Source organism: Mesoplodon bidens (genome assembly GCF_964165515.1).
Source record: "Mesoplodon bidens genome assembly, chromosome: 5".
NCBI lineage: Eukaryota > Metazoa > Chordata > Mammalia > Artiodactyla > Ziphiidae > Mesoplodon > Mesoplodon bidens.
The window spans coordinates 109,150,552-109,177,952 of NC_138161.1; the positions used below are offsets into that span (position 1 = coordinate 109,150,552).

The 27,401-nt window shown below is 37.3% G+C and overlaps 1 protein-coding gene across 6 annotated transcripts in view; it reads right to left on the bottom strand.

Moving 5' to 3' along the window:
• Positions 1 to 27,401, bottom strand: part of ATP13A3 (ATPase 13A3) — an 81,754-nt gene that overhangs the window by 6,592 nt on the left and 47,761 nt on the right. For 4 of the 6 annotated variants that reach the window (XM_081236076.1, XM_081236074.1, XM_081236075.1 and 1 more), the window contains 13 exons: positions 24,515 to 24,639; positions 22,396 to 22,571; positions 21,752 to 21,874; positions 21,599 to 21,678; positions 20,786 to 20,828; positions 20,588 to 20,697; positions 20,185 to 20,281; positions 19,209 to 19,281; positions 17,387 to 17,564; positions 16,526 to 16,722; positions 10,871 to 10,959; positions 5,269 to 5,349; positions 3,584 to 3,673 (listed from right to left, as the gene is read on the bottom strand). In XM_081236076.1, coding sequence (XP_081092202.1) covers positions 3,584 to 3,673; positions 5,269 to 5,349; positions 10,871 to 10,959; positions 16,526 to 16,722; positions 17,387 to 17,564; positions 19,209 to 19,281; positions 20,185 to 20,281; positions 20,588 to 20,697; positions 20,786 to 20,828; positions 21,599 to 21,678; positions 21,752 to 21,874; positions 22,396 to 22,571; positions 24,515 to 24,639 — 1,462 coding nt within the window. The remainder of the gene's footprint in view (positions 1 to 3,583; positions 3,674 to 5,268; positions 5,350 to 10,870; positions 10,960 to 16,525; positions 16,723 to 17,386; positions 17,565 to 19,208; positions 19,282 to 20,184; positions 20,282 to 20,587; positions 20,698 to 20,785; positions 20,829 to 21,598; positions 21,679 to 21,751; positions 21,875 to 22,395; positions 22,572 to 24,514; positions 24,640 to 27,401) is intronic. The other 2 variants (XM_081236077.1, XM_081236073.1) reach the window with 1 other exon arrangement.

Below are 27,401 nucleotides of genomic sequence, written 5' to 3' on the forward strand. Positions count from 1 at the left end.
TTCTTCCATACCAATCCTGAATATAAGACAAACACAATCAGAATGAGCATTCTATGTAAATAAACTCGAATAATATCCTAAGTGGCATAAAGACTACAGCTAACATCTGGATTTTTCCCCCAAAAGGGAAACATAATCAGGACACATTCTCAGGCATTATCAAAATACATGACGGTATGACTCCAGTTCCATATCTACCACTAAGCAGCCTCAGTTTACCAGACACAGGGTAGGCACAAACGCTTCTTCGAAAGAGAATATGAAGCACAGATCTCAAACACGGGTAAAGCTGTACAGAAAAACACAGGTGATAGGCCCCTCCACTGAAGACTTCTCATTCAGTAGATCAAAGGTGGAGCTCAAGGCATTTGTGATGAATATCCTTACTTGAAAATCACTGCATCTCAAGAATCTTTTTTTTTTTTTTGGTCAGAGAATAAGTATTAACATCTGGAGCTGCTAAAGATTACAGAAAAAAAAATACTTAGTTACATAAAAGTTTTAACTTTGATTATTTACAAATGGTTTACTTAACCTGTTTTCAATTTGATTCAATGGACATTTACTGATGCCACTGTGCATTAATAAGAAAAAGAACCACTGTGGGAAATAAATGACTATTATATAAAAATCTTTCTGTATCTAAATTAGGTTAGCTGTATGTATGTATGTTCAGTGGGCCAAATAAACATAATATCTAAAATGTCTACTATTAAATAAAATGACACCTAAAGGTTTATTTCGTTTTTAAAGAACAGATGGAGGCTTTCTGTTATAGGAATATTATGGTCCTGGGCCCAGATTAAACTGAACCTGAATTCCAGTTCTAACACTGTTTCCTCATCTGTGAAGACAGGGATATCTTCAGTCTCTCTACCCTAACCTCTTAGGTGGCTGTAATAACTAGAGAGAATTTATACAAAATGCCTCACAGTGTCTACCATAAAAAGTAGGTTTTGAAAACAGTAGCTGTTCTTTGTCTCCATTTTGTCACTTGATTGTTATATTAGTTTGCATCTCTGTGGCCTCATAATGTGAGACAGTGTGGCACAGTGGAAAAAACACTCCTCTTGAAATCAGAAACCTTGGCTTCAACTCCCAGCTCTGCCACTCATAAGCTGCATAACCATGGCAAGTTGACTGAATGCTGTTTCTTTATGTATAAAACGAAGTTAGAAACACCTTAAGATTGGAAGGATTCTGGAGGCATTACATAGCTGCCTTGCAGATCACCAGATATTTTGGACATGGCTACTAGAGATTTCTAGGTGAGGTTCTCGACTTCACAACTCAACTGCATTAAGACCTGGAGCCTAGTCCAGGGTCTTTAGCTGTGAAACTTCGAACCTTACTCAATGGTCTCTGGGTTTATATGGTAAGGAAGGAATGAAGAAACATGGCCGTTCTTCCCCCGACATTAACAGAGAAGGTTGAGAGCTGCGATCTTAGAAGACCTCACGGGACTCTTGGTAGGAAAGAGCACAGAATGGGCTCCTAGGTGTAGCAGGTCACTCTCATCTTTACTTGCTTTTTCACCGTATGGCAGGGTTTTCCAGCCTCGGCACGGCTGACATGTTAGCCCAGACAGTCTTTGTCTTGGGCGCTGCCGTAGGATGTTTACTCAGCAGCATCTTCAGGCTCCACCCACCACATGCTAGTAGCAACCTCACCCCCACCACCCCCGCCAATTGTGACAAACAAAAATGTCTCCAGATACTGCCACGTGTCCCCGGGAGGATGGGGGGATTACCCCTAATTGAGATCTACAGCCTTACAGTAATCTGACTAACTGATGGGCTCTCCAAGGGTCACAAATATGAACAGTGAGAGCAAACTACAAACGGAAATGTTGGAAGATGAAAGCACAGCATTCCGTGCTAAGAGGTTATAAGAACTCTCTTTTCTGAAGCCAATGATTTAAAAAATGCTTTCTTAAAACATGACCCCAGAAACTGAAGGCCAAACTTCTTGTCTACTCAGTGGTGCTCAGAACTGGTAAACACATGGGGCCAGCGGGAGCCTCCCTGCTCAGACCACTCTCTCCCCAGAACACTTCAGAGGTACAACTTCACATGAGAGGCACAAACTCTTAAAAATAATGAGGACACATACTTATTTACACATTTTTAGAAAAAAGATGTAGCAAATGATAGAATTTTCTGCCATTTAATTTTGGTTGAAAAGTGAGGAAGGCTTTCCAATTCAAATGTTTTAAAGGAGCTTTATGATACCCACTTTTGACTTAGCGTACAGCTCCTCTTCAGAACCTGCGTTTCCTGTTTAGATCAATAGTCGGAGATCTCTTTGGAAAAGCTAAAAACTCGATGGAAATGTTTTCCTTGGCCAAGGCCTTGCCAGTACAAATATTTTATATGAGGACTGATGATAGGACCCAAAGTTAACCCTTTGAAGCAATGTAGTGAGGTAACCAAGACACAGAGGAGATGTAGCTCAGGGACTTGAGCCTCTCTCTAATACAGCTCTGGTCATACTTACTAGGGACAACTGTGCCTTACACTGCTTTGAGAAAAAGAAACTAAAGCAGATTCCAGATTTATCACATTATTACAAAACTATCCTTACTCATCATCAAGCATTAGAAAAGGAAATGGTGCTCTATAGAACTTATAAAGTGATCCTGCGATACTACTACACCAGGCATCATGCCTGATGAATTACCAAAGCAAAGCTCAGGACATAGCTACTCAGGTAAAAGAAGGCTAAAAATAAGTGAGTGACCCACACCAGGGAATCCTCTTGAATTCGGAAAGCTGCTTTCTGGCTTGGGGTGAGTGAAAGGTTTAGAACTCATGTGTATAAAGTATATCGCCCACCTACAAACAGCAATGGGCACAATAATGAGGGAGTGAAACTTTATGCTGTCAAGTTCTCTGTACTCAAAAAAGCTGCTCAGAGCTGTGATTCAATGGTACTGGTTTAAAAAACAAGACTAACCTATACTTTCTATCTAGAATTTCAACATCCTAACACCAAAAAATAGGTTTTATTCATCTGCTTCTCTTTTCTTTTCACCACAAAGAAAGTCAAAAATCCTTAAACCACGGTTTGTATAAAAATGAACACTATCTCTCTGAAAATGTTTCTAAATGATGAGAGACATATGCTGGGGAAAACCAAAAAGCCACCCAAAATTAAGGCACAGTAACTGAAAAGAAATCAGGAATAATTCCTCAGAATTTTGACCTTTGGACTCTGATCCATGAAGAAATAATTCCGATTCCATAACTTTATTTACATGAATCTCATTTAGCCTCTAATGGGACTCATAAAAACTGGAAACATAAAATTTAAGCCAGACAGAAATGGAAAAATTTACCACTGAGAATAAGACCTTCACACACAGAGAAGATAAGGATTGGAATGGAAAAGAGACTTATGAAATTTCTGAAGTCCTAAAAAGACTGTAACAAATGTTTGCCATGAATCTTCTAGGACTCCTTACAAAAAAATGAAATGCCAGGCAAAGAGGAAAAGGTTGAGCAACACACAACAGAATACCACCCTACACAATGCAGAGTACACAACTGACGTGAAGAATTGAGAGTAAGGGCTGATTTCCAACCTGTGGTGGCTGTGTGGTGGTGAAGCGATATTCTCCTTGTTTGTCTCGATTGAACACAACTTTCCAAAGGACCATGTCAAGGAAGAAGTTCTGAGAGATAGTCCAGCGAGTTAAGAATTAAAAATGACTATGTCATTCTTTATTAATGCATACATTTAAAAAGGCTCACACAATGCTGAGACATTTGTGAAAAACATGACTTGGTTTTCATATAGAGAATTTCAGTTTATATTGCAAAAGGATAAAGAATAACAACAGGACTTTTGTAACAAATATAAATCATCATAAAATTCTTGATAAATTTTCTACAAAGTATGGCTTTTATAGGAATCCTCAGGTCTTTCCCATATTAAAATAATGCTTATAATCTGAAGTATTTTTCTTAACAGTGAATTGAGTTATTTATATCTATATACAACTGTATCTATATGCATATGATGAAAAATAATTCTTTTGATAGTAAGCAAGAATAAATTAAGGGAGATTAAGAAAGGATTCCCTAGAAATTGTTTTATAAAAAGATTTTATCTTAAATAACATTTGAGTGAAAAGATGAACTTATACTATAGCAAAAGGAAAGCTTTTAAAGTACAGTATCTTGGACATGCATAAAACAGCAAAAATACATTAAAATGGGCAACCTAAAAAGATCAGTACCATAATAACCATGCTGTCCACTATGGCCCCAATTTAAATACCAAATCATCTTTTAGAAAAATATCAAATTAAACATAATTAACAAGTCTACAGACATTATCTCTAAAGTATACATGTTTCCCACAAATTACCTAATTTTAATTCAAAAGCCTACTCTATGAAACCCTTAAAAATCACAACTGTATCTCCTTCTTCATTTGACATACTGCTACTGTAAGAGTGAATAATAGTAGCTCTGAGAACAGACCAAATTTTATTAATAAGCAGCAAGTGAGAACTTACTATCTCCTTTTAGAGCAGCTGACCTAAAGGAATCCTAGTAGGAGAATAACTATACAGTATAAAATGGATCAAAGAGTACCTAAGACCTCTTCCCTCTAAGGAAAACTTAGAAGTAAATACCAAGGAAGAAGTTCCAGCAATCAGTGCTGAGATTGGGTAAGTTCATCATAGTCACTATTTTACAATTTCAATAAACTCTCTAATTATTAATATTTACTATACTTCATGGAGAGAGCCCCCTCCCTTTCCTCCCTTAAATGGGAGATTTTACTGTACATCACAGGACTTGGGTGGTGCTCTGATTTCATGGCCACTGGTTTACCAGTTTATGGGCCACCTGAGCACCAATCTTCTCTCCTTTCTCTCAGTCACTAATTTTTGATTTATAACTGCTTATTTTCTCCCATCTATGACTGCAGCTAAATCATCTCTCTCTCTTTTTTTTGGCCACGTCGCATGGCATGAGGGATCTTAGTTCCCCAATCAGGGATCGAACCCACGCCCTCGGAAGTGAAGGCAAGGAGTCCTAACCACTGGACCATCAGGGAAGTCCATCCTATCTCTTAATATGACTATTATTAGCTCATGGAAAAGTTGAGAAGAGAAGGCTAAATGAATTTAACTGCAATGACACTGAAAGTTTTTGTGGGCTTCCATAATGTTACCTATCCATTTCCCCCATTACCATTAAATCACCAAGAATTGCAAAGCAGCAAGGCAGCCACTTAATTATGTAAAGTGCTTACCTCTACCACGATTGAAACAAAGGCATTGACAAGAACAATGATGAGCATAGTTACACGCCACTGATATGGTACACACACTATCTGTAAGACAAAAATTATGTTAATATAGTATGTAGTTGATATTATAGCATTATATCGTAATTTCCAAATTTATTTAATTCCTATTATATACCAAACACTTTCACATACATTATCTACTCAATCCTCAACAATGCCACAAGGTAGATACTATAACCACTTTTCAGATGATAAAACCCAAAGTGAAGTAACTCAAGGTTTAGAAGATACATTAAAGTGATCGAACTTAGAGACAAATCCAATTCAAACTCAAAAGCCCATGCTCTACTAGATCATGAATTTCTAACAAGTCTCTATTTAAAAAATAAAGTCCTATCTTTAAACAATGAAGTAGATACTGATCCAATAATGAAGTACTACTCAAAACTCTACACTGTTTAAAGACAAATTCATAAAAAGAACTGTGCAGATCAATTTAAGAAGGAAGTTTTCACTTTAAAACCTGTGATTAATTTCTAAGGCCTAAAAAAAAAAGAGGAGAAGAAGAGGGAAAAAAAAATCTCATCCATGCATTCATCTCTTTAGTCAGCAAATATTTACTGAGTACTTAGGTACACACTAGTACCTGTGTCAAGCGCTGAGGAGTGGCACGAAATGTTTTAGAAAGACACTTACGACTCAGCAAGGATTTGAGGGGTGGAGACTGCTATACTGATCCAGGCAAGAGACAATGGTAGCCTGAACTACAGTGGTGGCAGACATAATGAGAAATAAATATATCTGGTCTCTGTCCCTGGCTCCTGACACAGGGCTCTTTAAACTCAATTTCCTGAGTGGTGGGAGAGATAGGAACATCTTAAACAGAGCTTCTAAATCCCCTGGAATTTCCTGGGTATCAGGAATGTTTTCGTTCTAATAAGGCTACTCTTCATGGGCTTCAGGATGTGGGCTGGTCATCAGAAAGACCAGGGAGAGGGGAGGGGCTAAAGATCAAGTGAATAATTGATCATGCCTGTATGATGAAATCTCCATTTAAAAAAAAATCCCTAAACTACAGAGTTTGGAAAGCCTCTGGGTTGGTCAACACATCCGTGAGCTGGGAGGGTGAAGCATCCCAATGGAATATGACAGAAGCTCCTGCGCTTGGGACCCTTCCAGACCTTGGCTTATGTACCTCTTCATCTGGCTGTTATCCTGTACCTTTATTATATTCTTTATAATAAACCAATAAACGTTAAGGGTTTCACTGAGCTCTGTGAGCTGTTACAGCAAATTACCAAAGCTGAGATGAGGGTTGTGGGAACCCTGACTTATAGTTGGTTGGTCAGAAGAAGTACAGGTGACATTCTGTGACTTGCTTCTGGTGCCTGGAGCGGGGGCAATCTTGTGGGACCACGCCCTTAACTCGCAGGGTCTGTGCTCGCTCCAGGTAGTGTTAAAACTGAACTGCAAGACACCCAGTTGGTGTCCAGAGAACTGGCTGGTGTGAAACAACCCCACACATCTGGGGTCAGAAGTGTTTTGAGTAGGAAACAATAGTTTCCTTTTAGGTGGCAGATGGGATTGGAGAGAGACAGGGATACAGAATAAGAAACCTGAGAAAATCTAGGACCAGACTGGCCATGAAAAGAGAAGGAAAAGACAAGTATACACACACACAGAAGCCTTGGATAAATGGTCGTATCAAGAAACAGAGTCGAAGCAGGGTTGAGGGAGAACATGATGAGCTTAGTTGTTTAAATGTTGACTGAGAAAACTGATGGGTGAACCACGCATATAATGTTCAGTATGTTAGTAGACATTCAGGTTAAAGCTCAGTTGTGAGACGAGGCTAAGGGTATAAAGTCAGGAGTTTTCAACACATAGATGGCAACTACAGGGGAAGCCACAATTAAGGATGAGGTCACCTGAATGGATAGAGTAAGACAAGGGATAAGAACACAAATGTGTGGAGCACTAACATTTAAGACACAGGCACAGGGTTTGGAACCACAATGGAGAATGAGGAGTCACAGAAGAAGTAGGAAAAGGTCAGAAGAAAGCAAAGCATGATAAACTTCCAGGGAGAATGTCTCAAGAATGATGGCATGGCTAACCTGTCAAATACTGCTGAGGAGACAAGTAAGACTGAGGGGAAAAAAACCCCACACACACATCAGGGGTACAAATCCACTGGACTTAACAAGAAGGTTGTTAATTGCCCTGGCAAGGGCAGTTTCAGTAGACTGGCAGGGGTAGTAGCCAGATTAGATTAGTTGATGAGCGTGTGAGAGGTGAGTTGCATGTAGCATTCTTTCAAAAAATAATTTCGCTGTGAAGCAGAAGGCATGTGGTGAGAGAGAAATATTATATAAATGTGTTATATTTCTTCTTTTGCCTAAAGTGCTTATCTAAATCCCTGAATGAAGCGTGTGGGGAAAGAGATGCTCATACACTGTTGGTAAGACTATAAACTGTCAACCTTTTCAAAGTTCAATAACATAGTATTTATAAAAATTCAAATTCTAGATACCCTTTGGCCAAGCAATTCTACTTCTGACATTAACCTCTAAATATGCATTTGTCCTTCTTAACAAAGTGTGCAAGAATCTGCAAATACAGCATTGTTTATAATAGCAAAACAGTGGAAACAACCTAAATATCCATCAAAGGGATTAGTTAAAATATGGAAAAGTCCATGAAATGGAATGCTCATCCATAAAGTGCTTATAAGCTTGAAACCCAAACCTGTCAATAACATCAAGAAAAGAAAACTAAGTTTGATCTCACTCATGCAACCACAAGCAAAAATCCTAAACAAAATCATAGTCAACCAAATCCAGCAGATATAAAAAAGAATGCATCATGACCAAGTTGGATTTATTCTAGGAATGTGGTGCTGGTTCAACATTTGAATATCAGTCAACTGTAATTCACCACATTCTCCTGGAAGAAACACTATGTGATCATTTCAACAGCTGTAGAAGAAGCATTAGATAAAATTAAACGTCTATTTATGTTAACAACACCACAGAAATAAGCTTCCTCAACCCAATAAAGAGTATATACCAGAAACCTACAGCCCACAATATATCCAGTGGTGAAATACTAGGAACACTCCCTGTAGAGTCAGGAACAGGACAAGTACATCACTATCACACCAACATTCGTGTGGTTAACAGACATGAAAAACACATAGAAGGCGTAAGGACTGAAATGTGAGAAACAAAAAAAGTCACTATTTATAGATAAGTGTCTAAAACAAAATCCTAGAGAATCTAAAAATTTTAAGAATAAAGTTTGACAAGGCTGATGGATACAAGATGAATATCCAAAATAACTGCACTGTTTCCACCAGCATAAAAGGACTATAAAATGCAATTTTAAACAGATACTTATCAGAGGAACAAAAACCATAATACTACGGGAATAAATCTAACAAAAACTTGTGTAAAAACCTTTAGGGAGGGCTTCCCTGGTGGCACAGTGGTTGAGAATCTGCCTGCTAATGCAGGGGACACGGGTTCGAGCCCTGGTCTGGGAGGATCCCTCATGCCGCGGAGCAACTAGGCCCGTGAGCCACAACTACTGAACGTGCGCGCCTGGAGCCTGTGCTCCGCAACAAGAGAGGCCGCGATAGTGAGAGGCCCGCGCACCGCAATTAAGAGTGCCCCCCCCCTTTTTTTTTTTGCGGTACGCAGGCCTCTCAGTGTTGTGGCCTCTCCCGTTGCGGAGCACAGGCTCCAGACGCGCAGGCTCAGCGGCCATGGCTCACGGGCCCAGCCACTCCACGGAATGCGGGATCTTCCCAAACCGGGACACGAACCCGTGCCCCCTGCATCGGCAGGCGGACTCCCAACCACTGCGCCACCAGGGAAGCCCAAGAGTGGCCCCCTTAAGTCACTAGAGAAAGCCCTCGCACAGAAATGAAGACCCAACACAGCAAAAATAAATAAATAAATAAATACACTCCTACCACCCAACATTTTCTTTAAAAAAAAAAAAAAACCTTTAGGGAGAAAGATATTCTGAAGAAATAGAGATATTCTCCCCCTCAAATTTTTGATAAACCCAGTGTAATTCTAATAAAAATTCCAAGAGGGCTTACCCTGGTATAAACTTAAACTTAAAATGTATACGGAGGAAGAAAAGCTCAGGAACAGCCAAAAAGATCATGATGAACAATGTGAGGTGGGGATTAGGGGTCCTATCCAAAATCACTTACAAAGTCGTATCACACTTTATACCCACTAGACAAACATTGGCAAAGATGTGGAACAAAAGATCTCATACACTGATGGAAGTATAAATTGGTGTAATCGCTTTGGAAAACAACTGGAACCTCAGAAAGCTAAAGAGGACATGCTCAAACTTATACTAGAACACACCAGAAGACCGTTTGCCCTAGTGGTATGCCAAGGTAGGGCGGGTGGTAATGGAAGGAGTATTTTACCACTGACATTGTTTAGAATTCCCATGACAAGGTGATATTTCTAGGATATGGACGTTTAGTGGGCTTTATTGCTGGTTTTAAATTCTCAACAGCATTGTACCACCCCTTGCTGCTTGTACTTGGGATGAACTCTTTGATGTTACTCAATCCCTTACACTGAGACGTGTATAAGAATGTTTACATCAGGACCATTAATTCAGGAAAAGTTTATAAACAATGCAGTTATTTACCAGTGGAGAACTGAGAATTGAATTATGGTATATTCCTATAACGGAATACTATACAGAATGAAAATGAAATGCATGCAGCATCATAGTAAGGCTTTTGGGAAAAAGCAAGTCACAGTAAAACAGCAATTACCAGATACCATTTTCATAAAGTTCCAAAGTAAGCAAAACTATCTTTTAAGACTTCATACATATATGGTATAGTGAAAAGTAAGACAATGAGGTAGTGGTTCCTTCTGGGTGTTTGGAGAAAGGTGCACAACAGAGCCTTACTGGTGTTGGTAATGCTACCTTTTTTTTAGGTAACATGTTGGACTCCTAGGTATTATTTTATTGCTATTATGATTAACAACTTACACGTGTATGCATATTCGTTTGTATAAAACAAGTATTCCATCTTTCATAAGGTTTTTAATGAGAACGAGAATAAAGAACTCAATGGAGAGCAGGTGATGAGGCAGCGCCTGCAGACTACTCAAGAAGGAGGTTGGTGAGGGTCGGGTCAAATAATGGAATCAATGTTCTTTTATTTTTAAAGACCAAGGGACATTTAATTTGCTTGTGGACAAAGGGAAATGGAACTAGAAGCAAAGACTGAAGAAACAGGAAAGAAAAATATCAGGTAGAGTCAATAAAGGCTGCTGCTGTTTTAATTATGTTCCCTTTGGGTTAATATAACAGGATCTTCGAAAATTAGGAAAGAAGAGATCCTGGAAAAAAGAAACAAAGACAGTTTAGTTTCTTTCCCCAGTAACATAAGAGCAGAGGAGGCGGATAGATCTTAAGCCCTAGCAATCATCCAGAAGTCTCATTTGGCTATGTGATACTAATGTGTCATTTTCCACTACTGTCTTATTTACCACTGCTATCCCAGATCCTATTACTCCTCAGACAATCAGTAATAATTGATGTGCTTAAGCCTTACCTGAAGAATCTGGTCAATAGAGGCGACTGGATGCAACATGATGAATAATATGAAAACATACAAAATAATCAGAGACACAACAAAAAAATCTGAAACAGAAAGTAAAACAATTAAATTAGGGAGTTCCTTTCAATAAAAAGGCATATAATAACAACTGGTATACTGTCGATCTTAAATTTGGTTTTGAATACTTCTATTCCGGTTGATGAAGTATATAAAATGTGTGCTCTATGATATTTCCTAGAGTATGATACATCATGCAGGCCTAAAGGATTTATTTATGTAATGGGAAAATAATCAGCATTTATAAAAAATAAGAGACAGACCTTTATGGATATTTATTTGTGTATCTCACAGATAGATAGCTACTTTATAAGACAACCAAGCCAATCTATAATCACAAACAGGAGACTAGACTACGTACGGCAAAATTAGATTATCATTTAAAACATACATGCAAAGACAACTGATTGTAAAAATGCTAATAACATTTATTCTCAGTATTAGTTATGTTATAATCCTAAACAGAGGCACTCTAAGTTGAACGTAAGTATATTTCTGTTCAGTGAATCCCACTTTTTCATTCATTTCCTCCGTGAAAATATTTCCACAGAAAACGCTAGCTAAAACCCAGAAACTGAGTTGATCTGCTACTTTAAATGTGGGCTAACCCTGTGGCTTGCTGTGGTAGGTAGGGATGGTAAATTCCATCCATCAGTACTTGTGTCACTTTCCTAACTCAAAAATAAAACTCCCTGCTCACGACCATTTCGTTAACTGTGTAATACATGCATTCACATGCACGTATACAAGCACACCCTTATGTAACAAGCCACGGGGGTGGAGGGGGCTCAGAAATAGTCTCAATTGTATTGACAGACCCCAACTTTCCCCCCCTTTTTTCTTTGGTCTTGATATTTATTTCTAAGTTCCTATTTGAGGTCGGCTTCAAAACTCAAACTTTACTATGACCACATATAACCAAAACTTTATCATGAAGCCTTCAGACTGAGTAAAGAAGTTTAATATACTATTTACAGACTGTAAATGAAGGAAGGGGTCTCAATATTTTTAAATGTGGGAGTCATTTGTAAATATGAAATTTGTTAATCTGTCAGTTGAAAACTATAGGCCAACAGTTATTATTCTATAGAAACAATACTGTGTTTTATATATATATATGTTTATTGTTTTATATATATATTTATTGTTCTAGAAGCTTAGACTGAAAGTTATACTAACATTCATGCCAAAAGTGGGGAAACTCTTTTACTATGAGCCACTGACCAACAGGATGAAAAATATGGAACCCACTTATATAAAAAAGGAATTTTTTTCTAGATTTTTATCTTTTCCAACATTCTACTAAACTGCAAACAGGATGGGACTTCCCTGGCGGTCCAGTGGTTAAGACTGCGCTTCCACAGCAGGGGGCGCGTGTTTGATCCCTGGTCAGGGAACTAATATCCCGCATGCTGTGCGGGGTGGCCAAAAAATAAAAATTAAAATTAAAATTTCACCAAAAAATAAAAAATAAATTTCAAACAGGGGATACAACATTCTATTCAATAAATGCAGCAATGAAAGTAATACGTTATATAGCCATTCAAATATCTATATAGTCAGTTAAAGAAAAAGTGTTCGGAAAGTGCTAGTTGGAAGTACATGAACACACACACACACAAGCACACACACACAAAGACTAAATCAGAAAAAGGACCAAAAAAAAAAAAAAAAGTCAGAATATAAATTCCAAAGAGAGACAGAGAGACAGAAAAGGTTTTGTTTCAATAAAGTAATAGCCCATATTGAATGTTTTTCAAATCCTACTGCATTTTTATAACGATAAGCAAAAACAGACTTGCAATCTAGTCCTGACATGTTAACAAAAAAAAATTTTTTTTTACTCGAACTCAAAAACTTCTTACATCTACCTCAACAGTATTTCTCAACTCTTCATCTGTCCTTCTCCTATAACCACCCCCTTTGATCACACCTCTAAAAATCTGCCAAGATTTCCATTTGAAGGAAAAAATAAATAACTGAATCTTTCCTTTGTTTAGCCAGGGGAGAAAAAGAGGCACTATTCAAAGGAATCTGACAGGGCAGGTGGATGGCTGGCAGATTTAGATAACCACCAAAATGAAAAAAATCAATAAGGATTTCAACCAAGAATGGAAAAGTCAGGGATTCATTTTGGAGAGGTATGAGTTTCTAGCAGACTATGCTCTCAACTCCGGGATTCTCCTGGCATGGTCAGTGATTCCTTAGTGATCGTACTGAAGTGCAAGGAATACTCTTCACCAGAAGACAGCTATCAAAACAAACTCTGTGTTGGTGGTGACTGGCGGCTAAGGGAGAATGTTCCACAAGTTCAAGAATTAGCTTCTATTTCAGATGCTGCCACAAAGCTATGTGAACATCAACGAGTCATTCAGAGTCAAATTATTTTAACCATAAAATGAGGATATGGTGAGGATCCTGGAGGAAACAGTAGATTTAAGTTATTATTACATACATCCCAGCTATGGCATCACAGAATTGTTCTTCTAATGATACCAGTTCCTTCTGATGGAATATGGCATCAAAATAAGGCACCATAAAGGATTTCGTTCATATTCCCCTTAGTTAAGTGACTCAAAAATAAAAACTTACATAGAGTAAATAAATCCGTAATACTTATCCATGGCTCTGATATATACCTCTCTTATTCCTTCCTCAAAAATACTAACCAGGACTGCCTGATCTATAACACAGATTTCAAGTCTTTCGTTCTCCTATTCCCTCCTTCCTTACTCAGTTACTTGTCTTTCAAAGGCCGCCTTATTCTGCAGGGCCTCTAGATATCTGCTCCAACCAATTCAGGCATGGCAGATGAACAGGCAAAAGATACACAGGCCTGGGCTTCCCTGGTGGCGCAGTGGTTGGGAGTCCGCCTGCTGATGCAGGGGACAGGGGTTCGTGCCCCGGTCCAGGAAGATCCCACATGCCGCGGAGCGGCTGGGCCCGTGAGCCCTGGCCGCTGAGCCTGCGCGTCCGGAGCCTGTGCTCCGCAACGGGAGAGGCCACAGCAGTGAGAGGCCCGCGTACAGCAAAAAAAAAAAAAAAAAAAAAAAGATACATAGGCCTGAACAGGAAGGATACTGGCATGTCAGTAATAATGCCTTCATAAACTGAGAAAGAGCCTGGATTTCACAAGCAGTAAATTATAGGGATCAAGTAAAAAAAAAACTGTAGCAAACATGGAAGCCAGATCTCAAGAAATCACATCTAGTTAAGAGAGAGTGTTATAGCACTAAGTCCACATGATCATGGCCCCTGAAACGATAGCACAGTCACACAAGAAAACATAACTGGGCTAAAGGCAAAGTTAAAAGTGGGTAACCACAGGCTGAAGTAAGGTTTTACGTAGGTTCAAACGGAACCACTAGAGGCCAGCAAAAAACCCTATAATGCCTTAAATGCCTAAGATGGAGGTTAATTCTTAAAAATAATCACCTCAAGACAGACTGAAAACATTACACTGTTTAGATATTGAGAAGAGCACCTAGCAGGTCCCAGTGAAGACCTGTTAACTGTCTATTGTGCAGGACAAAAGGAAAAGGCTAATGAATGTCAGCTCTAGGAAAGTCTTAACCTTTTCCCCACTCTTTTCCTTCTATATTTATACTTTACATTGTATATCACTTTATACAGTAATACTTTACTTCTGTCATTTCTTACTTTCTTCTCTACTTTGCCTTCTTGACTACATTCCAAGATCAGGGGACTTCAATGGCAGAAAGACAGACAGACAGACAGGATGTGAAAATCAGCCAAGTATGTATATGTTGACTTTCCTGTTCCTGTTGTATTTTCCGGGAGGCATGTTTTAATGACAGCATGCACTGACAGACATGCACAAGCTGCTTATAGTAAGGACAAAGGTTTTGTGGCTATATTTCTACTAAAATATAATTTTTAACATGTTTAAAAAAAAAAACAGTCCAGCCATCAACAATTGAGTTTATTTAAATCAATTTGAAATTTAATAGGAAATCAAAATATTTGAGCCTTTCATTTTTTTGGAAGTTTCCCAAAATAATATAAAAGATGTGTTTAAAAAATAGGCAACTAATAGTCTCTTTCTTTTCTTTTTTTTTTTTTTTTCCGGTACGCGGGCCTTTCACTGCTGCGGATTCTCCCGTCGCGGACCACACGCTCCGGACGTGCAGGCCCAGTGGCCATGGCTCACAGGGCCAGCCACTCAGCGGCATGTGGGATCCTCCCAGACCGGGGCACGAACCCGTGTCCCCTGCATCGGCAGGCGGACTCCCAACCACTGCGCCACCAGGGAAGCCCTCTTTCTTTTTCTTAATTGGAGAAGTATGGATAGGGTGGATTTACTTAGACCTCTAAATTAACTTTCCTGGTGCGGCTTGGCTTACTTATTATCAACCAGTCTGAACACCAGTTTTCTTGATGTAAAGAAAGTTTTGTTCTTTGATAGATGTTTTAGCTACCCCTGGGCATGCTCAATATTTCCTTAGAATTTAAAAATACTGAACTAAAAATAATAATTAAGGTTGATATACATGTTTTAAGTTCACCTTATAATAAGGTAACTTAAGTTATGAAGTTCTCTTAAAAGTACAGTGATAAACCTTCTATGCAAGGCCTTTTGTCCCCCATGGTTTTAATATGACTCTCAGTAATACAGCCTCCATTTATTAGATAAGAAATATCAGTTCTTTTTAAAAAAGAGAAAAAACAGATTTCAATTATTATCAGCACTTATATTTTTAAAGTCTTACCTGTCTAAAATATAAAGTAATAAAACCTTCCCTACAAACCAGAGGATAGAAGACTAAATAAGAAAACATGTGAATATGCTTTGTTAACTCTAACATGATATAGAGATGTGAGTAGTTATCACCCCTGCATCACACCAAAACCTGTGGCCTGACATTCTGCCAACTAGAACACTGGCATTTCTTTACAGCAAAAGAATAACTACTACTCATCCCAAGATACTGCAAAAGTCCAGTTTTACGTGAAAAAAAATTTAAGTATTCCATATATTAATTAGTACAGTCTCAAATTTTTAAAACCAGCAATTTACAAATAGTGAATAATTTTTTTCCTCCCAAACCCTAATTGTGATCAATCAAAATATGCTATCTCCTGTTGCCACAGGCAGACAAGCTTACATAGGCACAAGCCTCCATTCTACTGGCCCCTTCTGTGGTGGATGCAAAGGTGACAGAAATGAAGAATTCCAGGTGAATACTGGCTGGAACAGTGTCAAAAATGAGAAAAGACAGCTGGTGCTATGCAGACCACCCAGAAGCAAAGTATAATACCCACTGTTCCAACTGAGGAACCTCTGTTCCTGCTTCTAATTCTAACTCTCCTTGCAATGGGCTGTAAAAATAAAAGTTGGAGCCAGAAGTAATAGGATGTGAAAACCAGGAATGTTTAGAACTGCTGGCTTTAATTTTAAACTTAGGGTGGCAGCTACCAAGAGAATAAAACAAGACAGTAAACATCTAAATCACTAGGTTCATTCTATTTGTGAAGATCTATTTTACTTTGAAAGGACAGTTTTAACTCTACTCTTGCATTACTTTTAAAGAAGGGAAGCAGGATGGGAATAACAATAAATGCCAAACTTACAATTCTTGTAGCAAGGTTGCCTGAAGGGTTTTCCTTTTGAAAAGGCAATTGCCACTATGAGGTACTGAAAACTGGAGATAAAAAACACTGTGGTATTTTCATAATTTTCTATATTATGTCTATCAGGATTGGTTTCATTGTACAAATGTGAAGAATTCCCATATAGGCTTCCTGTTGTATTAAAAGCTTCCTGTGTACTAAAACACACACAAAAGATTTTATATTAGCAAACACAATATGTTTCCCAAAGGAAACCAGTTTTTCTTTCTAGTCACATTCCGATCAATTAAAAAATTACAAGAAAGTAAGAAACTTCATTAATTAATAAGCCTCTCTTACTTAACCCTTTCCCCATTCTTTAAATTTGGGGAGTAGTATTAGCATAGTAAAGGTAAACAGACCTTGTGTTTACCTATGTGTAATTAATTAAAATAATGTTATCATAATTTGTGAACTGGAAAACACTCTGCCCATAAACAAATAAAAGACCCACTTAATACCTTTACTTAATTTTTTTTAGGTTTTAAATGTCATTTCCCAAACTGGGGATAGAGAAGTTAGGAACACAAACATTCTGGGTTTAGAAGAGACCCTAGTGATTAATTTCATCTTTCTTATTTTACAGATAAGGAAAGCAAGGCTCAGCAGCAAATTAAGAAACTGATCCAATGTCCCCATCTTGGTAGTGACTATTAGGACCTGGCCTGACCACCTTCTTACAGATAAAGTCAAATACAGGTCAAATTATTTAAGTGCTTAGTCAAGCTGCATGCAATTTTTACATAAAATTTAAACTTACTTTTGCATGCATATATATTACATACATTTTACACATACTTTTTAATGGATTGACCAACTTACTCTGAATGTGGATGTGATTCCTTATACCACGTCTGCTGCTTGACCCAAAAAAATCCCAAAGATTGAAATCCAATGCAGATGATAATCTGAGACAAGACGGAGAAGAGAAGGGCCCCGGATATAAGACCTGAAGGTGGTCTTTGTGCCACAAGTTCCTTCCAGGCAGGATTTAAACTCACTACATTGAGAAGAAAGAGAGGAAAGGTTTATATCTAAATTCATCTGTCAGATTCATTTAGGAACATTTAGGGAAAAAAAAAAACAACTGTTTTTCTCTAACAAATATTTAGCATGAAAAATGTCCAAAAAACAAGCCAGACGCTATACATACCTAAATAATCTGTAAAAGTAAACAATTTTGGCTTTTTCAAAAATGGCTCAGGAGTACTTTTTACATTAGTCTATTGAAATTCAAAGGAAACACTAGTACAAGTAAAAAGAATAGTAAATATTAGCATATATCATCACCACCCTTGTATGTTTATTTCTGAATCTTTAACTGCAAAGCTACAGTTAAAATAATACATATTTCCTCCTCTTAAGATATTAACAAAGGTTTGAAGCTATATAAACATAACAGTAACATAAAAAAAAGGCTCTGATTGCTTATTAAGGTGGTCCACCAAGTTTCTCCACTGTAGCGTTTCTATTTTTCTCTTTGTAATTAATAAGTAATTTGTAGAAAGATACTAAGACTGTGTAAAAATCCTGTTCCTTATCAACTTTCATTTACTAGTTGTAGCATCCACTAAAGACTGTCAAACTCAGTGGTTCTCAACCAAAGTGATTTTGGCCCCCAGAGAACATATGGCAATGTCTGGAGATATTTCTGGGTGTCACAAATGGGGGAGTGTTACTGGCATCCAGTGGGTAGAGGCCAGAGATACTGGTAAGCATCCTATGACACACACAATAGTCCCCCACAGCGAAGACGTAGCCGGCCTAAGATGTCAGTAAGACAAGGGTCTTTCCATAGTATAAGCCAATCATTCCTTCTGTATTATTAGTTAGCATTTTACTGTAAGGAAGAGCTTTCCCTTCTCTCCCAATCACTTATTTATTTCCAGTATGGACTTATGAATTTTCATTTGATTAAAGAGATCATATCTCATTAACATTATTATTTATTTTGATGTTAACATCACCAATACTGAAACAAATCAACATGTTGTCTCCTTATATGATGTACTCAGGAGGACACAGCATCACTTCTTTGGTATTCCTGCCAAGAATGCATAGCCTGAGTCTAATGAGAATACATCAGACAAACTCGGATAACTGGATTATCTTCTTTCATAAATGTCAACGTCAAGAAGCCCCCCCCAAAAGGCTGACATACTATTCTGGATTAAAGATGACAAAAGAGATATGATAACTGAATGAAATTTATGAGCCTAGACTAGATCCTGGGATGGGGGACTAGTGGGGGGAAATAGGTATAAGGGACCTTACTGGAACACATAACAAAACCTGAATATGGGTATGGATTAGGTAAAATTGTATCAGTGTTAAATTTCTTGATCATTATAACTGTGTTTAGCTGTATAAGAAAATGACTTTGTTTAGGGCAATATATACTAAAACATTCAGAGGCAAAGGGTCATGATAACATAAACATGTTCTCAAATATTTCAGAAAAAAGTGGAGAAAGAATAAAACAAATGGGGCAAAATATAAACAACCACTAATAAAAGAACATACTTACAGGGAAAATGGAGAGATATGCACTGTGTTACAACCGTTCATGTAAATTTACCAAAGTTTAATAAGCCACATCAGAATTTCATATGCTTTAAAAACAATAACAAAGCAAAATACTCACTTGTAAATACCACTACCAAAATGATTGCCAGATCAATGAAGAGAAACTGGAAGTCTCCTAGGTTACTTAAGATCTAGAGAAGGGATTTTTTAAAAATAGTTAGTGTTCAGGAACTATTTTTATAGCACCACTTTTATATCATTTCTACCTGGTTTTATTAGATTTTTCCTCCCTGGTTTTAAATGACAACTTCAAAATGACACTTGGACATGCTTAAAAACTGAACAGATTTGCCTTGAAATTAGTGAAATGTAACATATTTGCAAAATTCAATTTAATATATTAGTATAAAAAGTAGCTCCAAAAAATTCATTCAATAAAAACTTTAAAAGTTTTTTGGCAAAAAGAAAACACAAACTTCTACTCACAAAATTTGAACATTCTTGAAAATTAGTATCCTGAAGCTTCCTTAATATCTACCACCACCCCGCCTGATACTTTCCACAAATGGTAAAAGGGGATAGTTTCACAAAGACTTCTTGGGATCTCACCAGTGTTCATTTAGAGAAAAATCTAAAGTGAGATCACTTCAACTACAAAACCTATGGAGTACCTAGGGATATCACTTGTTTATACAAGTCCTAAAAGTCCTAAAACTACAGCTGAAACATCTTTTCTCATTCTGGCCTTTCCTTATAAATGTATAGCAAAGTTAACTGCAATTCTAAAGTACGTCACAGCTTGACATTTTGAAGAGTTCTTAAAAAGATGTCCAATCTGCACTAAAGGCAAAAAAAGAATACAATCATCTTTCATTCACAAGGCTGAATCCACAGTTGTTGGCCTTAAGGAAAATGCTATTCCAGATTAATGAGATTTTCAATTTGCTACTCGAAATATAAGGAATATTTACAGATGCTAGTTATTTAAGTTCCACAATTAATGGATGCATTCAAACTGAAACATATATGCTCAGTATCTGAATTTAAATGTCTTAACACAAAATACCATCTCTGTTAGCAATGTCAGTACTCACAGAATACAGTAGAGTAACACTGAAGTACTGTATAATGCTGTACAAAGCCATAAATTTAAACACACAGAAGGAAGTCATTAAAGCAGCACGGCCTTCCCTGTGAAAACAAATGTTGGCATGTGAACAGAAGTATTCTAAATGCCTCCTCCAAACCACAATTATATCTTGACAGGTGAACATCAACATTCAACCCTTACAACAAAGCACTTTTCTACCAAAAGAACTTAGCCAAAGCAGAACTGGAAGAAATGAGGAGTAGCAATCAATCTGTTGCTAAAGAGTTATAGATCAAATACACTAACATACCATTAAAACAAATTCAAATTACTTTCTATAACGTTTTTTTTTTTCTATATTCTTAGAGCTACAAAAAGATAATGGGAAGTTTTTCAATGTATACTACCTGATAAGGTTTGGCACACAGGAAATACTAGGAGTTTTGGAGGTAAAGGGAGATGCCACCGAAGCCTCGAGCTCTGATAAGGAAATGCCTCCATGTGCCCTCTTCAGAGCCTAATGGTTTGAAGAATAAAATTACTTGCGTTTTGTGCATGTGATTTAGGCCACAGAAAGAACTACAAATCACAAAATCTATACTTACACCACAATCATTTGCCCCATCACCGCACATCCCAACAAAGTAACTAAGAAACAAAAATTATGTTAAGATTTTGATTAATTTCTAAAAATATACAACTTTAACTTAAGATTTCCTCCAGCACAGTATTTTGAAGAACTGACAGACCCAGCTTCCCCCAGTGGGACTAATGAATCTTTTAATTACAATGACCACAGGCATGCTGCTTTGCGAACAGCACCAGCCTGCAAGTCAAATGACCTGGGTCACTGCTCCAGTACTGTCACAGGATGGGCAACCATCAGTTTATCATTTTGGCATCTCAGTTTCCTAATCTTTAGAGCAAAGATTGGGCCTGCCTAGTCTTTAGTACACTTACTTTTAAGGCTATCAGTAAAGATTTCTCCCTTAAAAACTTGAAACATTAGTTACTGAAAGTATAACATCACTTCTATCATTCAAGAGTGAATGGTATCATTCAAGAGTGAATGATATCCTCATGGATATCACCTAGAAAAGGAATGGTGGATATTGTACTTTACCTAAATAAATAAGCAGATGAGCCTCTTTTAAAGAGGCACCTACCTATCTTGTCAGGTGACAAGTTTATATACACGAAATATTAGTTACTTTTCTGGTTTTGAAAACAAAACTACAATTCATAAAAAATTAAAAAAACAAAAACCGGGAATTCCCTGGCAATCCAGTGGTTAGGACACTGTGCTTCCACTGCAGGGGGCACGGGTTCGATCCCTGGTCAGGGAACTAAGATCCCACATGCATTGCAGCAGGGCCCCCCAAAAAACCAAAACCAAAACAAAATCCACCAATACTTACTCTACATTTTGCAATGCTTCTACTAACTGTGTCTTCTGATCGGGTGCCATACGAGCAAACACAGTGCCACGTAGCATCAACTGGAAAAAATATAAATTTCTTTAAAATACTGTTCACAGTGTATTCGTATGAACAATAACCCAAATCACTAACCTTAGGAACAAGGTCTTGAAAATGTTCCAGTATCACCGAAAATGATTTTCCATTCATTGCAAAGTGATAACGAGTCACCTGAAGATCCTCTAAGTTATCATGGACCAATTTAATTGGAATAGCCTGTGTATAAGACATTCAGAACAATATTTAGCCAAACCAAGTAACACAATCCTATTTTAAATATATTTGATCCAAAACTAAATTCTTTCATTTGATGTTTTACACAAGACAAGTGAATGTTTAACATTTATTGAAAGCAAAAGAAAATTCAGTTTTAAGGTAATCTGTCTATATTGTTTATTTAAAAAATAAAACTTAAGGAAGGCTAAATATCAGCTTCGGTTTGAAATGATCCATGAGCTAAACATTATGGATCAGTTGCATCATTTACCACTACTTTTAAAATAGGATAAGTATTTGGGATTCTTATACTTTAAAACTGTGCTTCTCAACTTTGGCTAAATATCAAAATTTAAACACTGAGAGACCTGCATCTGCCCCAGTCCTAATGAATCAGAGTCTCTGAGGAGATGGCCCAGGTTTCTGTTTTTGTTGAGCTTTTGTTGTGTTTTTAATGCACATTTTTTCAGAATAAATTAAAACAAGCAAGTTTTGTAAAAGAAAATTCTACTTGACGTTACCTCTGAGTCAACTGCTGATGAATCACTACTCTGTGTTAGGGTGTCTGCATAATGCCAATTTATCTTGGCAACTTTCCCATCCTTTGGAGGTAATGCTTCAGCAATAATCACTTTATCCTGAGGTAGTATCATTCCACAGTCTCTGGCCACAGAGACAGCAGTCAACATGTTGTCACCTAATTTTCAAAATATTGAAAATACATTAACATTACAACAGAAACATGAATGCATTAAACAACAAGTGCTTACTGAGAATCTACTACAGTCCCCATTACGGGGCTGGGCAAAATGAAGTTAATGTATGGTCCTTACTCTTGGAGTTTAAAAATAATAAAATCAGGATATATATACATCAAAAGAAGCCTCAAATAATTCAAAAGCACATAGTTACTAAATAGTCAGAACACTCTCACCCACAATTTTTAAAGACAAATACAGCCTCAATCTTTTTGAGTCATGGACTAGTGGTACCCATTCAATGCCTGGCACAGTGCTCAATAAATATTGTTGAAATAACCTGGGAGTGACTGGTGATCTGTACAAGAATATGAGAGTTGCATCACAGAAAAAAGTGAGGTACAAAAGCAAGAGTACACAAAACAAAAAGATAAGCAAAGTAACAACAATACAATTTACAAGATATAAAGAGAAGCAAGACAGACAACTTCTCAGTCACGAAAGGAAAGAACTAAAGACACTGTAAAGACAAGATCAAGAGAAGAAAATGCAGATGTACAGGAGAAGCAGGCAAAGGTCTGGGGAGCCCACTGCTACCAGAACGGAAGGGCACTATTGTCTCTTCCTTCAACTCCCACACACTATTTCCAAGCGTGTCTTCCTATGACCTGACAGATCCTCTTGAGACACAACGCCATATTCTTTCATGGCAGGAAAACAAGGGCCAGTGATACAGACAAAGTGCTCTGAATCAGGATCATGAGAACCAAGAACTGCTGGGATGCTAATAAATTTGGTTACTTGAGCTATCTGGTAACAAGTATGGTATTAGATGGATCTCAGAGTCTGAAACATAAAAATGTACACAAGCCTTTTCCATATGTCTTACTGAACACGCAAATGCCATAAAGTGAATATCTTAAATTTGATTATTTGCTAAGAAAAAAACACTTTAAGAGCTGCCACAATGTCATACGACTAAGAAAGGAATTATCTAATATTATCCGCAGTATGATAAACTGTTGATCATAACAGTATGATAAACACCAGGAGAGGGCTTCCCTGGTGGCGCAGTGGTTGAGAGTGCGCCTGCCGATGCAGGGGACACGGGTTCATGGCCCGGTCTGGGAGGATCCCACATGCCGCGGAGCGGCTGGGCCCATGAGCCATGGCCGCTGAGCCTGTGCGTCCGGAGCCTGTGCTCCGCGACGGGAGAGGCCACAACAGTGAGAGGCCCGTGTACCGCAAAAAAAAAAAACCCAAAAAACAAAACAAACAAACAAACAAACAAAAAACAAAACAAAAAAAACACCAGGAGAATCATTTAGATGTAGCAGTCAAGAAAGAAACCGAAAAATGGCTCTTTTCACTGTTACACACAATGATACATGTACTATCTTATACATAAAAATATAATTATAACAAATATCTATTAACCATTTTCCATGTATGTGGCACAGTTCTAAAAATTATAGACAATCTCAAAATAAGTAAATCATATTCTTAACCCTCAAGAATCTTATATTCTAATAGAGAAAACAAATCTACAAATAACTAACACAAGCAGAGTAAAACAACTGCTATAAGAAATATATGATTAAAGAGAGAGAACAAAAAAGAGCACAGTTAAATATTTACAGTGTGCCTTTCACTACTGTATTATACCTATTATAAACAGATTTGCTAGACCTCCAAAGCGTATTGTAAAGTTGTCCTCTATCTTGGAAAAGTATTCAGAGCTGAAATAGGGCAATGTAAGATGGAGCAACCATATAATAAATTTAATTACCTACGTTATAGGATAATAGTGTGGTATTAGATAGAGCTATGTCAATAGTAATAAGTACGCTTTTACAACTAACTGATCCTTCCTCAGTATTAGATAACCTGAACTCTAAGAGTCACACTCGATTTTTTTCTGTGTCCTTTTATAAAGTCTAACCTGTGACCATGACAGTGCGAATGTTGGCTTTATGCAAATCTTCAAGTACTGCAGGGGTTTCTCGCTTTAATTTGTTCTGCATTATAATTAAACCCATAAAATCCATGTTGTTCTCAATGGCATCTCTGCAGAAAAAGAAATTTTAACATGATTTAGTCAAGAGAACAGGTATTTGTTCATTTTATGTTGATAAGGCAATTTAAAATAGCCATAAATTATAAATTAAAACATTTTATATGCTGAATAAACCATAAATGTATAAGTTTATGAGTTCGATCTCAATGAACTTAAATCTGAAAAGACAATTCCCAAGAAATACATTTTAAAATTAAATTTTACCCTTGAAACATGGGCATATAAAGATCCTTAGGAAATGGATATCTTTGTCTAAGACACTAAATACTTCTAGTACTAAGGAATATTCATCTTGTATCCTACCTACAAAATGAATGACCATAAAATATATCTATTTTTTACCATTCCCCATCGAACATACTCTAATTTAAATGTTAAGAGAAAAGGAAAAACTGTACACAGGCACATTCAATAGTTATACTGGATTCATTATCAAGTCTTTGAGGAATTTTATAAAACTCTTGATCAAATTCTTGATGCTGGAAGCGTGATACAAAAACTATTAGCAGTCCAACAATGAGATCTACCAGGATCCAGAGATGGGTCTTTTAGAATATTAATATTCAATAGTTATCAAGATGCTATTTCTTCAAATAGTTGATTATCTACTGTGCACCAAGTAGTACACTCGTCACTGGGAGGTCAAAGATGAAAAGGCATGATCTCTACTCTCAAGACCCTTTTGTGGGGAAACAGACATGCAAGCAAAGGGATCATGCAAAAATAATACGTGCTTCAGCACTACAATGGAGATGAAGTCTGTTCAGTGACAGCTGCATTCTTAAAAAATCTAAAGCTATCAAAATTATATCAGAGAAATATTCTTTTCAATGGTGAAAATGGGGTTTGAAGATAGGAACCAAAATTTCAGACTTGCAATAACCAAGTGGTTTTTCTACACAAAATTCAAAATAAAGGTGCCTAAGTAAACAGCGACAAAATCTAAACATCTTTGAAATTATATAATTATACAATGGGTGGTAAAGATATTAAAGAATAGTTAGAAAACTTAATACGAATTATACTGCTGGTGGTAACAGGAGAAATAAGCCTTGAAACCTGAAAATGCATTTCAAAGCACAAAGCTGTACCAATGTGAAACTACTGGGTCAAAGCTCTGTAACCATTTTCCTGTGAGGTTCTAGTTTCTGGCTGCAGCTGGTTTCCTAACTCTCCTAGGAATGATACAGGTCATGGAAATCTTGCCTTCTCGTTAACGAATAGTACAATATTCAAGATATACAGGTTCAAGCTGTAAGAGAAATGCCAAAACCTGTTCCTCCAGGTAGAATGGAAACACAGGGAAGATCCTGGTTGAAAGATGAGGAAGGGGAGTAGAGAGAGAGAAGGGTTGATAGGGAGGGTAGGGTATGCTGGGCAGATGGAACAGCCTGTCCAAGGCACAGAAGGATGCCTGAAAGACAGGCTCAAGAACCACAGGCAACTCAGTTCTCAGTCTTTAAGGTGGGGGAGGAGGTGGTAAAAGGCAAAGCCACAGAGAAAGACAACCTTAATGTTCCCTTCGTAGGAATTAGGGTATAATATTTTACATGTGTGGCTCCCAATCACACATATGCATATGCATCAGATCATTTGGTTGCTGCTGTCTTTTTTTTTTTTTTTTTAAACGTCCCTGATTAGACCAAATTCCCCCAGTATTCTGTTTCAACAGGTAGAATTCCTAAAGTTCTTTTTCCTTTTAGTTATTATTTGGCTATCCACTCCACTCCTTTAGTTCTCATCCAGAAAAACAGGATTGTACTATAAACACTGTCCTACCCTTTTCACATAATGCGCTTAGAATAATTAACAGAAGTATTAATACTTCAGGATTTAACCACTATCATACCATGTTATTTATACTATTTAAATTTGAACCTTATGCTCACATAGAAATATTTCTTTCGGCTGGATTCTTAGAACTGCACTTGCTGGATCAAATTGTATAAGCAAGTTGAGATTTTGATAGGTACTATGCATGTTCTTTACAAATGTACAATAGTGCAGTAGCAGTATGTTGTTAAAATCTTCTCAAGCCTTCTCTAACACTTGATATCATCAATCTTTTCAATTCTGTAAACCTTAAGAAAGAAGTCATGTCTTGCTGTGGTTTAATTCTGTAGTTCCCCAAGACTGAAGTATCTTATCACTTTCATGTGTTCAGTGGCCATTTGCATGTCTTTTTCTGATAATTATCTGTTTGAATCATTTACTTTTTTTTTAACTAAGTATGTATTCTGTTGTTTATTTCCTGATTCATATTCTTGCTTGTAAACTCCGCCAGTAGATGATGGGGAGCTATTTATAAGAATTCCAGGTAGAAGACTAGTATTAGATTTGAATGTTAAAGAGCTCTCTGTAGATATAGTGTGGTACACAGATTAGATATAGGAAAGACTGGACTAAAGAGCTGAGTCCCTGAATTAGAGACAATGGCAGCGGGGCAGGGATGTGAGAAGAAAAGTCTATTTGATAGGCAGAATTAGCAGGATAGCCAATAAATATTTCTTTCTGCTTACAAAATGCCAGGTACCTCATGAAATATTCCTAAACAAAAGTGTTATCTTCAAAAGGTCGGTCTGTATCAGTTATAGTAAAAGTGACAATCCTTGAATGTGAAACCCATAGCTATAACTGCAAGTAAACGTGACGCTGGTAATGGCCATCTGACCTTTGCGGGTGAGGGTGGGGGTGTGTGGTTATTGTGACTCATGATACTTGGTTTCAACTACTGGGCAAAAGCAAGTACAGG